The 16405-nt window shown below is 34.2% G+C and overlaps 1 protein-coding gene across 1 annotated transcript; it reads right to left on the bottom strand.

Moving 5' to 3' along the window:
* Positions 1 to 11109: 11109 nt before the first annotated feature.
* adra2b (adrenoceptor alpha 2B) lies at positions 11110 to 15176 on the bottom strand. The gene is given in 1 exon segment (NM_207638.2): positions 11110 to 15176. A coding segment is annotated over 1 exon segment (1533 nt). The 5' UTR covers positions 14064 to 15176; the 3' UTR covers positions 11110 to 12530.
* Positions 15177 to 16405: the final 1229 nt, after the last annotated feature.

Raw genomic sequence — 16405 nt, 5'->3', positions numbered from 1 at the left:
ACACACACACTACGGACAATTTAGCCTACCCAATTCGCCTGTACTGCATGTCTTTGGGGGAAACCGGAGCATCCGGAGGAAACCCACACGAAGGCAGGGAAAACATCCAAACTCCACACAGAAACACCAACTGAGCCGAGGTTCAAACCAGCGACCCAGCGACCTTCTTGCTGTAAGGCGACAGCACTACCTACAGTGCCACTGCCTCGCCACTAAAACCATTACATTTCCAAAAAAATTAACTCAAATATTGTTACTTAATTTTTAAAAGTAATGCGTTACTTTACTCGTTACCCAATTGGAAAAAGTAATATTATTACGTAACTCTCGTTACTTCTAATGCGTTACCACCAACACTGCTTACAAGTTTTAACGACTAAACACATTGCCTTTAAATTATTAAGTAAACTGTGCACATAATTATATAAAAATAAAAAGATATTTAACAGTTCCAAGTTACGATAGTTATTATCATTTTTTTAAGTAAAGTCAACTTAGGCAACAGTTTTTAAGGCACCAGTTTTAGTCACTTTTTTAAGTAAAGTAACTAATCATTTGTTTACAGTGTGTATCTTCGTTCTAGTAACAGCCTTTTTGGTTTCATTTTTAAATTATTATTTTTGTTATTTTTTTGACTGTTATGTTACTGTAGCTGCTGTTTATTGAACATATTTAGGGGTTGAAGGTCATTTAGCATATTTTAACAATGCACTGACAGAGACGTCTTCGCAATATTTTGAATAGGGGCCCAAAAAGCCCTGAACCAGCACTGGCTGTTCATAAAACAGGCAGTTATTTAGTTTTTCAGTGACCCTTCATTTGTTCATTTGAATGGTCAAATGAAAAATATGGTCTGGTTCTCTCAAGGTTTTTTTTCTTCACTCCTATCAGGTGAAGTTGTTTTTTTCCCTCTCCGCTGTCGCCACTGGCTCGCATGGTTCAGGATTGGTAGAGCTACGCATTAATGAATTTGCTCTTCAGTGTTTGGACTCTCAGTAATGATTTCAAATTACACTGAACTGAGCTAAACTGAACTGAACTGAACTTAAACACTAAAAACTGAACTACACTGTTCCAGTTACTATGACCATTTATGTGAAGCTGCTTTGACACAATCTACATTGTAAAAGCGCTATACAAATAAAGCTGAATTGAATGGTCACCAATGTGCATTCCATTAAATTAATATTAAAAATAAGTTATTCTTACTATTAACTAGCTTATTACCTGTTATTAAGATATTATTAAGATGCCTGAGATATTGGCTTCTTATTAGTATTACAAAGTACATATTCTGCACAATCTTAATCTACAACTCTACCAAACCTTAATAACTATAAATAAGCAGCAATTAGAAGTTTATTGAGCTAAAAGTCTTGATGGATGGTTTGTTAACTGTGTTAATTCTACCTTAAAATAGTGTGACCAAATGATTTAATTCAACTGGAATGAAGCTAAAACTAATTAAATTCTGAGTGGCATGCTAAACTTACTCTTGCTGAAATTTAAATGTATGAAAACATAGTATTGTGGTTTGATCGACTTGCTTAAAAACATTTATTCATCTCAACAGGATTGCAACGTGCATTCATGATAGTTTCAGTCTAGCTATGGCTGCACGTGGAACTATTTTAATTGGCAGAGCAAAAATAGACAGTAGTTGACAATACTGTCGTCTAAAACGTCCCGCTATCATACTGATAATTTGAAACAACATTCTTGCAAGTGCGAGTATTAATAGAGTGTCAACAGCACAGTGGTCATTCCCACATTCACGTTCACATACAGGGATTCTAAAAAACCAAGAACTGTACTCTGTGACCCTAGACCACAAAACCAGTTATATGTGTTAATTTATTATTATTTTATAAAATGTAGATTTATATGTAATCTGAAAGATGAATAAACAATCTTTCCATAGTTTCAGAGAGTTCAACAAAACCTGAATATTGAGATAGCCACCATTAAATATGTCCAAGTTAAGCACTTAGCAATGTGTATTACTAATTAAATAATAAGGTTTGATATGTTTACAATAAAACAATGTTTTAAAATATCTCAATGGAACATATTTTTTATCTAACATTGTGATGATTTTTAACATAAAAGCAAAATCAATAATACAATGTATTTTTGGCTATTTACGAAATAATACCCTAGAAAATGTAAGGTGATATTTCACCCAAAAATGAAACTCATTGGTTTCTTACCCTCTAATGGTTCAAGATTTTTATTTTTTTTCTACTGAACAGAAAATAAGATATTTTGAAAAATGTTAGAAACCTGTAACTATTGACTTCCTGAAAAACAAATACTATGGAATACTATGGAAGTCAATGGTTAATTTTTTTTAGCATTTTTAAAAATATTTTCTTTTGTGTTCAACATAAAAAACAAACAAAAAATGATCACAGAATTGTTTTTTTTTTAGCTAACTAGCCCTTTAAACTTTCCTGTGCCACATTTATTGCAATTTTTTTTTATAAACAAATGTACTGTATTAGAATGTTTCCTAATTAGTAGATATTTCTTTGAAGAACCATGGGTGATGCAGTTTTGTCTGTTGTTCATTGACTACTGTACACATAATAATATATAGATCTATATATTGATCTAAATCTTGCAGAGCATATTGTACAGTCAATCTTATTACACAAGTTTAAGACTTTGATTTGAGGTTCAAGATTTAAAATCTTACCTCTTATTGTCTTATAATGTATAAGTTGCAATTAGCAATTCCATAAGTGACTGGATATAACATTAATATATATATATATATATATATATATATATATATATATATATATATATATATATATATATATATATATATATATATATATATATATATATATATATATATTATTATAGAAAATTTCAATCTGTAAACATTTTTATACTCTAAATAAGGAAAATAAACATGCATTATGGATGTGACAAAAAAGTTTGCAAATTTACAATATAAGACATACTTTGGAGAAATTCTTTAAAGTAAACTGCACAACCCAAAAGAAATAATTCTAATCAAAAAGAAAAGAGTCGACTTACCATATAACAAACATGATTGATTTTATATTATTTCATATTTTTGCATTCATGAGGGAAACGCTTTATGCATGTGACACTTTTCCATTATGGATGTGATTTGATGTGAAATTGACTCGATGTGAGATTGTGTGATTTTGGTAAATCAAATATAATTGTTTAAAAACACTGATGAAGAGTATTTTTAAGTATTTTTAAAGTACTGTAAAATACTGGCTTACATAAAACATGTAGAAACGGTTTCTCTATTTTGGTAAAAACTGAATTTTTTTCATGGCAAGGTTGACAATTGCATGGAATAGCTTTTTATATATACGTGTTCAAGAAAAAAGATCAGGAGAGATTTTTCCAATTATTCAAATGAATAATTCGATTCACAGAATTCTGTTATCTCAATGCAAAGCAAAACTTACATTAAGGAGGTGTTCAACCACTTTCTTTTCCTGACTTGAACTTATATAGGCAGCTGATATTAACAAGTGGAATTTGGTGAAATTCGTCATTTGTCACTCATTGTTCAGTCCTCCATTGGCCGCACCCCAGACATAAGTCCTCTTTTACTACAAATTTTCTGCACAACAAAAAAGCACAAAACTTTCTGTGCTCTGTGTTCAGTCAACACCTTTCTTCAGACAGGAAGTTTCTGCAGAGGTGAATTTAATTTTGGATCAGCATTCATTTACTTCTGCAAAAATGCTAATTAGTATGTACAACATCTCACACACCACAGTAAAAGTTCAGTTAATATATGACCCTTACATGACCTATAAAAATAATTGTTTGATTCAAAGAAAAATAGACAAAAGTAATTAACAAATTGATTCCTATTTTCTAACAATATAAATAAATAAATATTATTATTATTTTTTTTTATTCATGGCAATGAACACAGTTACAAAATTACATTACTACACTTTGAATTTGGATCATACACACAGTGTGAGATGAATGTCAAATATAGTTTTCCAGAAAGTTAATGTAATAATCATCAATAAAGACTTTCATCAGTAGTAAAACTGTATTCAACTGATTCTGTTGCATTTACTTCAACTTCCTTCATCAGTAAAATAGTCTGTTATGCTGCTTAAAGTGACAAAATGGTATTTATTATCTATCTGTTTATTTATTTATTTATTTATTTATTTATTTATTTATTTATCATTTTTAAACAGGAAAATATTAAAAGATAATCAGGCCTGATTCAGCATGAATGCAGTTATTAAGCAGGTTCCTGCTCTGCAGAACATAAAAGCATACAGTCATCCGAACATACATACAGAAACAGGCTACAATCTCAGTGGCTAAAGTGATAGTTGACCAGATGACGAGCGTTGATTTTTTTAAAAAGTATCAGTGTTGGTATTGTTTTTTTAGATGTTGTGGGATCTATGCATAAAAGAAAGATCTCTGTCAGTAATAGTTTTTAAAAGCCGGTAACGACAAACATCCATTTGCTAAAGATCTGGTGGAACAATCAGTCTTTGTATTAACTTTTGGTACCAAAGCACAGAGTGCTGCTGAGGTAGCACTATTTAAAGTTTGATAATTCAGTTTAATCCCTGTGTTCATAATGTAATTTTGAAATGATAAAGCATTAGAGAGAGATAGAGCAAAACAATGATGTGTCTATCCAGAAAGTCTATCTTGTAGGCCCTATTGTGCATGTCTAGCTATTGACTCCAGCATATCATTTGTTGTGACCAAACAGGCAAACGGAATGACAAGGGGGACAAAATTATGGCATGAAGATACAGAAAACAAACAAATTTGTAATATTTTTTCCATAAACAAATAGCTTCTCTTTCAGCTTACAGACATTTTGAACAGGCTCACAGTAAGGTGAGAGTCCAGACTGCTTCCCAAATATTGATAGTAAAAAATTGACAGTAATTTCACTTTTATGCCCCCAAAAATATATTTCATGGTTTTTATAGTGAACTAAATAAAAAATAAAAACAACGGAGGTTGGGAAACTTTTTCATTTTTTACTAAATTTCAGACGGGGTTTTTGCATCTGAACTCTTCATATTTACCTCAACATTCAGGTTACATCTCAATTCATTTTCTGTAACAGGAAATTTATTAGATTTAACATTCATAACCCTGTGGAGAAAATTCAACTAGTAAGGAGCCCATGGAAATCTTTAAAAGGATAGTTTACACCTCTCCCTCCTTCTCCAAAAAAAAACTAAACAAAAAAAAAAAAAACACTTGCTCATCCTCCAGTGGTGCAAACCTTTTTGGCATTATTTTAAGAGTTGAGAAAATTGGTAACCATTGACAGCTTTTAATAGAAGGAGTCAATGGAATATAATTGTTTGTGTTCAACATAAAAAGAAAGTCATTAAGGTTTGGTACAGTTTGAGTAAATAGTAAGTAGATTTTTATTTTAGGAAATATCTCCAGCTGCAGTTTAAGCAACCAACTTCTTAAACATGGCTTTGCTTTAAATTAAATGCACTGTTGTGACTCTCCTCAGCAGCATGTTTGGCTAATGGCTTATAAAAGCTTTAACCATTTTTTAAATCCCTAAGGTAAGTAAGGCTTCCTGCTGCAAAAATAAATAAATAAAAATAAATAAATAAATAAAAACATATGGACTAAACTAATGCTAAAGTGGCTGATGAATTAAAAGTTAAACCCATCAAACTTGTTTTGAAACTTTAAGATAAACAGTTTATTGTCAAACCACTAATTTAATTTGTTTAGTTAAAAGCTGTGTAATTAGTGGTGCGTTTGTCTGGTTTAAACTTGGTCTTGCATTAAAGTCAACTCCTAGGAACTGTTCAACTTAAATCAACATTTCGTGTCTACTTATTTACTTTCAGCTATGTAATAAGGAAGATTATGTACATCCAGCTGCTGATTTTCATAAACTAAACCCCTTTGGGCTGATTTACTACCCCTCCACTCTACTTTAGGGACTTAATCACCCAAGTGAGATTTATTTTGTGAAAAAAAAACAGATGGATGTATTAAACATTTCCCCTAACATACCATGAATGTTTACTTTTGGAGAGAACTCAGGGTTTTTGCACTACAGTACACTGTAAAAACTATCCATAAATTAGTATTTATTTGTATTTTGTGATTTGTATTAGTTTTTTTTTTTCCCCCATTTATTGATGCTTTTTAGTTCCATTATGGGATCTTGATCTTTCATCCAACAACTTTAAACTTTGAAAAGTTAAAAAAAAAATGACTTTAGTTAACATTTTTAAAAGATTAAAGTGACCTATTGTCTGGGTTGGTGTTGAATATTATGCTACAAAAACCTTGTAATAAACTGCCAGTACTTTTTCTGTTATTTAACAGACGTATTTCTCTTAATACAAGTTATTATACTTTATATCATTTCAAACTACAAAACATATTAATAAAAGTCACTTTATTACGTAAAATTTTTAACAAGTTCTCAAGTTGACAGAGCAGAGATCTAGCTCCCATAATGCAATTCATAGCCATAAATAAATGGACAACTCTTCTAAATCACAAAATACGGAAACTAATAATTAACAGATATTTTTTACAGTTTATATTACAAACAAACCTCTACTATAACTAGACTTTAAGGGTTAGTTCACTGAAAAATCTAATTTTGTCAATATGTACTCTTCCTTGAGTGGTTATACACTTTTATGGGTTTCTTTGTTTTGTTGAACTCAAAAGAAGATATTTTGAAGAATGTTGGAAACCTGTAACCATTGACTTTCATAGTCGGAAAAACAAACACTATGAAAGTCAATGTTAACTTTTTTTCAACATTTCAAACAGAAATCAATCAGAAACGTGAGTGTTGAGCAAATGTTGACAGAATTTTCAGTTTTGGATGAACTGTCCCTTTCTATTTCGATCTGCTTCACTGTCCTGACAACAGGTTTGGTTTCAGATATTTTCAGATATAATTAATAGATACTTTTACAGTGTGTGCATCACAAACAAACCTCTATTGTAAATAGATTTAAAGGGGTAGTTCACTGAAAAATGAAAAATTCTGTGACTATGTACTGTCCCTCAAGTGGTTATAAACCTTTATGAGTAAGATCTGCTTCGCTGTCCTGAAAACATTTTCAAATATAATTAACAGATACTTTTACAGTGTGCATATCACAAATAAAACTTTACTGTAACTAGACACTAAGGGTTAATTCACTGATAAATGAAAATTCTGTCAGTATACCTCCTTAAGTGGTTATAAACCTTTATGAGTTTCTTTCTTCAGGTAAACACAAAATAAGATATTTCGAAGAACGTTGGAAACCTGTAACCATTGACTTTCATTGTAGGTAAAACTAACACTATAGAGGTCAAAGTTTATTTCTTTCCAACATTTCAAACAGAAAATCAAACAGACATGTGAAGATTGAGTAAATGATGACAGTTTTGGATGAACTGTCCCTTTATCAGATCTGCTTCACTGTCCTGAAAACAAGTTTGGATTCAGATATTCTCAGATATAATTAACAGATATTTTTACAGCGTGTATGTGCCAAACAAACCTCTACTGTAACTAGACTTTAAGAGTTAGTACTCTCCTTCAAGTGGTTATAAACCTTTATGAGTTTCTTTGTTCTGTTGAACACAAAATAAGATATATCGAAGAATATTAGAAACCTGTAATATTTGACTTTCATAGTAGGAAAAACAAACACCATGGAAGTCAATGGTTACTTTTTTTCAAACAGTTTTCAAATCAACTTCTTTTGTGTACAACATTCAAAGAAATTCAGACAGTTTTGTGAAGGTTGAGTAAATGTTGACAGAATGTAAAATTTTTGGTGAACTATCTTTTTAAGATCACAAGTTCTGCTTCACCGTCCTAAAGAAAAGAGTGGATTCAGAGACTAAATAAAGCTCATTTACATTGTTTTGAAAAAAAAATCGTGTTTGCTTTTCTTCCAGAGCTCACTTCCCCACAATCCCAGGCTCTTACTCAACCGCTAATTAAATTCTGTCGTTTAAAAAGTCCTAATTTCCTCCGAACTTTTCAGTTTCTGCATTAACCAGAATGCTTAATGAAGTGTTTTTCACCAGTACCATTTATTAAGCTTAACTGAAAACAAGCTGACAGCACCACACATTGGGGAAATATGTTCATTTCTCTAAATCTAGTTTCCACTTGTGAAATGGATGAGTTCAAATTCGACACAATCAAGAGTTTTGAGGCTTTCCATTGTGGTTATCGAAAAGGGTGAGCTACTAATTCATACAAAATTATTTACACACTTCATATGGAGACTTCATCAATTATTTAATGCAGCATCTTCCTTCATTTACCAGAAATGAGTCTCCATCCCCGTTTGAGAGTCTGCAGTCTGCCTCTTATCTCGTAAAAAACACATAATATTAAGACTTTTTTATTTCCATTCCAACGTTTTTAAAGTGCTTTCTTGATAAAAAAAAAAGGCAATTAACACCAAAGAAGCTGAACCTGCATTTTAAGTATTAAAGTCGACCCAGTATTAATCCTTCAATTCCATGACTTTGTTGTGTTCAGAAACATCACCAATCCTAATGCAATCATGTCTGTGAATATTAATTTTTTGAAAAGGATTTAAAGGATGTCAAATTGACCTTAAGGGAGACTTAGAGTTTATCCAACCATATCAGCGTGCATCTGCCAAAGCGCCAATTAATCTCATCGTCTAATTCACCAAAACATCTGCTTTGGCTCTTCTGAATACAAATTTCCTCTCTCTGTGTGGTAGATTCTTGTACAATCCGTAAAAATCATACACCTGAATAAAAAAAAAAAGGTCAGAATTTATTTTGATGGTCCTTTATTGAATTTAAGTTACATTGTGTCTAAATGTCAACTAATTCTCATTAGATTGTACTGTAAGTGTTAGATTAGGTTTAAGGTTAGTGTGAGTTGACATGTACTTGCAAAGTTTCTTATAGTCAGTTAAATGTCTGTTGAAGTAGCAGTATGCAGATAATAAGCAGACAGTCTACTAATACTCAAATGGACCATCAAAATAAAGTGTCACCGAAAAAAAAGTGTTCATTCAACATGTTTGCAGAGGGCTCGATATATTAAAACAAGAAAGTGCTGCATTTTGGAGAAGGAAATTTGCGATGACTGGTTTTCATAAAGCCTTTTTCCCCTTTCAAAATTGTCAATGACGTCTGTCAAGATAGAAATCTGTTCTTCTGTACTGAAAGCGCCATATTTATTCTCTAACACCAATGAGGCAGTTGGCACACACAGCTCAGCGTGTTATTATCTAACAAAATAGCATATGAAAACCATTCAAAAACTAAACACCCAAATGTATATATATATTTTTTTAAATATTAAATACAAATTTTAAAGAGGAAAAATCAAGAGAAGCAAAAAAAAAAAATTAATCGTAAGTAGTCTTTTTTTTTGCAATGTTTTACTTGAATTTAATTGTATTAGCTTTCAATTTCTTCAAATTCTAAATATGTTTGGTGACTAAAATATTATTTTAATAAATATATCTGTTTAATAAATTAAATCGTAGGTTGTAATTTTTTCTGAATTAAATCGTAGGTTGTATTTTTTGGCAATATTTTGCTTGAATTTAATTGTATTATCTTTCAGTGTCTTCTATTTATGAATATGTTTGGTGACCAAAATATTATTTTAATAAATGTTTCTGTTTAATAAATCTGTTTTGTTTAAATGCACTAAAATATATTGCTTGTATTCACAAAAAAATAGATAAAAAATATTAATGTCAAAATAATGCTGAGCACTGTATACAACAGGGGAACAGCAAATAGCAAGATAAATTAATACAAAATCATTCACGTAATAATTTAGTGTAAGTTGACAAGTACTTGCAAAGTTTCTTATAGTCAGTTAAATGTCTGTTGACGTAGCAGTATGCAGATAATAAGCAGACAGTCTACTAATACTCAAATAGACCATCAAAATGAAGTGTCACCGAAAAAAAAGTGTTCATTCAACATGTTTGCAGATGGCTCAATTCATTGAAACAAGAAAGTGCTGCTTTTTGGAGAAGGAAATTTGCGATGACTGGTTTTCATAAAGCCTTTTTCCCATTTCGAAATTGTCAATGACGTCTGTCAAGATAGAAATCTGTTCATCTGTACTGAAAGCGCCATATTTATTCTCTAACAGCAATGAGTCAGTTGGCACACACAGCTCAGCGGTTTTATTTTTAAAGAGCAGTGAAAAACCAACAGCATTACACTAAAAGAAGAGTCCAGGAGGCAAAAAGGCATACAGTTACTAGGATCCGGTCAATTGCAAAGCTTTTTAAGCCCGTATGCAATATGTCCTGCCACATATATAAAAATAAAAGTCACAAATAATGTACAGTAGAAGGTTTTTTTTTAATTGTGCTGTAGCTAAAGCTGAACTCCTCATGTCTGTTTCCCCTTGGGAAAAAAAAATAAAGGAAGTTGGAAAAATAGATATACACAGTGCTCAGCATTTATAAGTACACAACTCACAAATCTCTCTTGTAAATTCATATTTTAAATAGGAAGCTATTCAATGTTATATTTGAGCAAATACATTAGATTAGTCAGTACTGAAGCCAAATCTGGAACTTATCTAACAAAATAACTTACAATAACGGTCCAAAAACTAGTACAGCCAAATTTATATTTTATTGAAAAATATTAAATACAAATTTAAAAAACAGGAAAAATCAAGAGAAACAAATAATAATATTAATAATAATAATAATAATAATAATAATAATAATAATAATAATAAAGATTAAGTTGAAATTTTGGGGTTTGTAAAAATTTTTTTGCAATATTTTGCTTGAATTTGTTTGTATTATCTTTCAATTTCTAAATATGTTTGGTGACTAAAATATTATTTTAATAAATATATCTGTTTAATAAATTGTCTTTGTTTAAATGCACCAAAATACATTGCCTATATTCACTGAGAAATGGAGAAAAAAAAATATTTTCAAAATGATGCTGAGCACTGTATATGACAGGGGAACAGCAAATAGCAAGATAAATAAATACAAAAATCATTCACGTAATAATTTACAGTTCTCAGCTTAAGATGCCTCATTTCCAAATTGCCTCGAAATGAACTGCAAGAGATTCTTTTGAAGTAAAACCCTGGTTTAAAAAACAAAATAAAAGATACTAAATGAACTTATAGCAGCAAAACATGTAAAAGCATTGGCACGAGAAAGTATCATAAGCACTGGCAGATATGGCAAACCAGCCACATTAATCAAGCACATACATATATAGTTGAACTAGTGCCAGTGGAATCGGGGAGGGATGTGAACACGCACACCTTAAGCAAAGAAACATCCACACAACAACATTCGCACACCCTCTCACACACAGCATACATCTCCAGACATACACAGCAGTCGGACGCAACACATACCCATTCACAATATTTGCTCTGTGCGTGCGCACACACTCACGGGGATCATCAGCAAAAAGACAATGATCAAAGAAATGGAAAGCATCACTGCTATCAGCCCTTAGTCCCAAAGTATCACCCTGCTGAATGTTCACACATTTAGGGTGCAGTAGATCAGTGTACACCAACAAATAATTATCATTTGTTCTTTTATACAAAGACAGAGTCAGAAAGAGCACCTCCGGGGAAATCAGGAGGTGTTTGTGTCATCTGACACAGCCACTGAAGTCTAAAAGTCTTTTTTTTGATAACGCAAAGAGTCATCATCATCATTATTTTTTTTTTAAAAAGAGCATGTGTACTAATACATACCGAACATATCATATCATATATCAATTCAAAAGTCTATTAGCAATCAGTTCAATCCATGACAAGTATTCTGTATTCACAAAGCCTTTCTGCATCAGAGCATGGCAACAACCTCCCCTATGGTCCTGCACTAGAGGGGAATCTGTAACTAAAAGCCTTAATGTTCGATCGGAGAAACTTGCGTCAGCTCGTTTCATACACATTGCCCATGGCAAGGATTTCCATAAAGAGTAATTTGTGTCTTTCAGCTTTGTTCCTCAGTAATAGTGCTGTGTAGGCATCAAGTAGACCAATCAGCATGAAAAATCAGTTAGTAAATATTCTGAATATGGAGTACCTCTGAAATCCTTAGAGAAATCCTCAAGACTCTTAGAAAGGCGAGAAATAACACAAAAAAAAAACAAGAGAGGAAAAAAAAATGCAGCAACCTTTGTATTGAGCTCCAAATCCTGTGGCTTGTCCTTGCAGGTGTGCCATAGTCCTTGTAAGTTCTTTTGTGTTCAGCCTTGATTTGTCAATGTCCGTGAATATTTTTGGATTAGCCCCATTTATAGCACAAGTCCTTGAGTCTGAAGCCTGAGGTGATAACCTGGACAGAATAGAGTCATTTGAGTCGCGTGGTCTCCTCGGTTCACCCGGCAGCACAAAAAGCCCTTCGTTTACATCACAACAACGCCATTATTGTGCTTCTTTTAGTGTTTTTTCTGACACTCGTGTTCTGAATAGATGTAAGTGTTTTGTTTTTTTTAATCTGAGGAGACGATGCACCTCAGGAGCTTCAGAAGAATGTGCCTTTGGTGTTCTTGCAGAGGATCTTTTTGAAGGCTCTGCGGAAGTCTTTGTTGAAGATGGTGTAGATGACCGGGTTGAGGCAGCTGTTGCAGTAGCCGATCCAGAAGAAGAACTTGAAGAGTGGCTCTGGCAGGGCGCACGACTCTGGGCACACAGCCTGTAGGCTGTATGAGAAGAAGAAGGGAAACCAGCAAATGACAAAGACACCAATCACTACCGCCAACACAAAGGTGAATCGTTTCTCTCGGTTCACCATCGCTTTGCGGCGTGCAGAGTTGGGCGTTCCATCTTGCTTGGCCTTTCGGGCCACCAGCTTGGCACCTTTAGCGGTGGCGATCATGTCTCTGTATTTCTGCATAGTGGCAGGAGAATGAATGCCACTGGGGGTCATAGTCGGGGTGCAAGGGACCTCTAACCCCCTCCCACCTTGCTCAGTGTCCGAATCAGAGCTCATGCTTTCTCCATTATTGTTGTCAGGCTCTTTCTTGTTCTTGTTCTTGTTGTTCTTCTTCTTCTTCTTCTCCTTTTTCCCCTCTTTACTTTTACTGGGAGCCACTTCAGATGAATTCGAAGGAGATGGCGAGGGGCATGGGGTGGTTGGTGTCAAGGTTGTTGAAGGGGCTTGCAGAAGGTTGTTGGCGATCGGGGTGTTTGCTGCCTGCTGGACAGACTCCACTTGGGACACAGCCAAAGTTGGAGGCCTGGCTTTTTTCTGAAGGGTGCCTGGCGTTTCATCTCCTCTTCCATTTTGGATCTTGTGCTGAGGAGTCGTAGCATTAGCTGGGGCTTCTTTGCGGGGCTCCCCTGGTGGACACCGTGTGCGCTGCTTGGCGATCTGATAGATCCGCATGTAGACTAAGATCATTATTAGACAAGGAGCAAAGAAGGAACCAATAGTAGAGTACAGGATGTACCAGCGCTCATCGTTGAGCTGACACTGAGGCAGCGCACCTGACTCGCCACCACCTTTATTCTTGTTCATAGATAGTAGTGGCGGAAATGAGATTACCGCTGAGATCAACCACACCACCAAAATGGCACACTTGATTCGTTTCGGTGTCCGCTTGGGACCGTACGTGACAGCACGTGAGATAGACATGTAGCGGTCTAGACTGATGGCGCACAGATGTACTATGGAGGAAGTGCAGAACAACACATCCAGCGCCAGGTAGATCTCACACCATACAGAGCGGAAATACCAGTAGCCCATCAGTTCATTGGCTAAGGAAAAGGGGATGATGAGGGTGGCCACCAAAATGTCTGCAGCAGCAAGGGAGACCAAAAAAAGATTTTGGGGTCCTCTTAGTGAGCGACTTGTTAAAACAGCAATGATGACCAGGATATTGCCTACTATTGTAATAAGCATCATCAATGTGATGGCTGTTGCAAAGGCTGCTGTGGCTTCAGGAGAGTACGGGGCGAGTTTTATCATGCTCTGGTTACAAGTCGGTGAAGACGTGCCTCCAGTGCCATTAGTGTGGCCAGGCAGACCCACGGCAACAGGGCACGGGCTATCCATGACTGCAAATGCAGAAAGTGCACGTGGGCAATTCTTCTCTATGGCAATCCGTATGTGGGTAGAATAAGTTAAATAATATGGTTTTGGTGTTTATTTTATGTTCTAAAAACTAAGTGTTCAATATTTTATTAAATATTACATTAAATAAAACCTTTATGTACAAAACCCCCTACGTATAAACAAATGAATACATTGCTAACTGCACTATAGATTCTGTCAGTCATCCTATGTCACATCTCGTCGAGTGTTGTGAATTTATTATTTTGCATCTCAAAAGATTGAAATAAGCCACATCTGAGTAACATGCAACTAATAAAATGTAATAAACATCCAATTAATTGAAATACATTTTAATTTATGATTCTTATTAAGTATTTTTGCTTGTCTGCCGTTATATCATCAACTTAAGAATGTTGTTACATAAGACAGGTGGAAAATTGAAATGTGAGAGGGGGGAAAGCCGAAACAAAAGACTACTGCAGAAATATGAGTGATCAAATCCGAAGTGACCGATTGATTAAATGCCAATGTGAAAATCATGCGCAATATTGTGCTTCTATTAAATGATTTCGATAATAATTCTTCAGTTAGAACATTACAAAATTGGAACATTCAAATTGCGAATTCAAAATCTTCTTAAATTGTTGACAAGTAATTACAAAACAAATATATTGGAATGCTTAAATCTAGGTTACCCAGATGCTCAACCCTCCACGGAGCGCGAGGCTTTAAATATAAATCTCCAGAGAGAGCGCAGCAGCGCGCGGCGATGTGCCAGTTTCCCCTCACAGTTTTCACAAGTTTGCAGAAAGAATTGAAGTGCAACAACTACCCTGATAAATGATGGAGTCTGGTGTAGTTGTGTCGTTGTTACATTCCTGAGTGGAGAAAGTCGGCTTAAGGATCAGAGGCACTCCAAAATAGTCGGGTATGTCCAAGTAATAAAAAGAAGTATAAGTGAAAACAGTTTGTCTTCCGTCTCTCTTCGTGTTTCTCCTGTTTCAGCAGTATCTCATGCAGTAGGTTGGATGCCTCCTACATGCCGCGCGCATTACCTCGGTGACAGTTTTAAGTATCGGTGCGGCTCGAGCGAGCCGCTCTCGCTTCATATCTACGCAACGGTTCTCCTCAGTACCCCAGTATAAGTGATGTCAGGACGGGCGTCATGAGGCGAACTCTTCCCTCCCACTTAAAAGCCTGACCTATCCTAACACTCTATTGTCAAGCATAAAACAAATACAGGCGTGTAGTGGATGCAATTCTAATCAAACCTTTTGGAGAGGTCAGACGCACAATCAACTTGTATCCAAAATGGATAAAGGTAATGATTTTGATTAATGGTGTCTGCACAATAAAGAGCACTGTTTATTATTAGGAAACTTGCAAACAGGATATATTTGAAAACATTAGGTACGGAAAATGAAAAAAGCTTTTTGCTGTTATTGTGCGTAAAAAAAAACGCTGCAGAGCATTTTATCACTAAGTTGCTGACTGCATTCAACAACAAAAAACAACAAGTAAAAGCCAAACAAACTATAAAAGCAACAGAAAGCTTTTTAAAACGCTTGAAACTTTAATCGCAGACTGCACACTCGTGCGTAAAAGGACTCGTGACGGTCGAGCGCTTCCTCCGCACCGTATTTTGCGCTTCATTTCTGAAAGATCAAGTGGTTAATGCTCTCTTCAGATATGATAAAGTGCAACATATACCCAAATGCAATTTAGAACCCCTTCAGGCGTACCCATTAGGATCAGTGAGTTTCTGTTTCCTGGATGACCTTTATCAATAGTGATTGTAGCAAAGAACATAGTACGTTATGTCAGATAGGTCGAATGATTTGATGCATTTCCAGAATGCAAAATTATTTCCAATAAATATTTGCACAAAGCAGTATTTTGTACAGAGAGCCCTTCGATGTTTTAGAGAGATATTGGCTGTTTTATTAGTTTACTGTTTTGATAGATAGATAGATAGATAGATAGATAGATAGATAGATAGATAGATAGATAGATAGATAGATAGATAGATAGATAGATAGATAGATAGATAGATAGATAGATAGAATGGAAAATACATGTTTTTTGTGTATGTTTTTTTTTTTTTTACAAAACTGTGGTAAGCTCTGCCCCCTTATGGACAACAAACACATTTGTTCGTGTTCTCAGAACAATATTAAACCATAATACTTTTGCAGATGTTTGAGCATTCAGTATTAATCAGTCATTCTGAAATCAGTATATCTTGATTATTTGTATTTAGCTTTAAAGTTATTTTCACAGTTGGTAGCTCTTATTATTTACAATATGATTGAATGACATTCAGTGCAATGAGTAACCATGTA

Source organism: Danio rerio, chromosome 8 (assembly GCF_052040795.2).
Source record: "Danio rerio strain M-AB ecotype USA chromosome 8, GRCz13ab, whole genome shotgun sequence".
NCBI lineage: Eukaryota > Metazoa > Chordata > Actinopteri > Cypriniformes > Danionidae > Danio > Danio rerio.
Note: the sequence above shows the minus strand (reverse complement) of the source record. Positions and strands in the feature narration are given on the sequence as shown.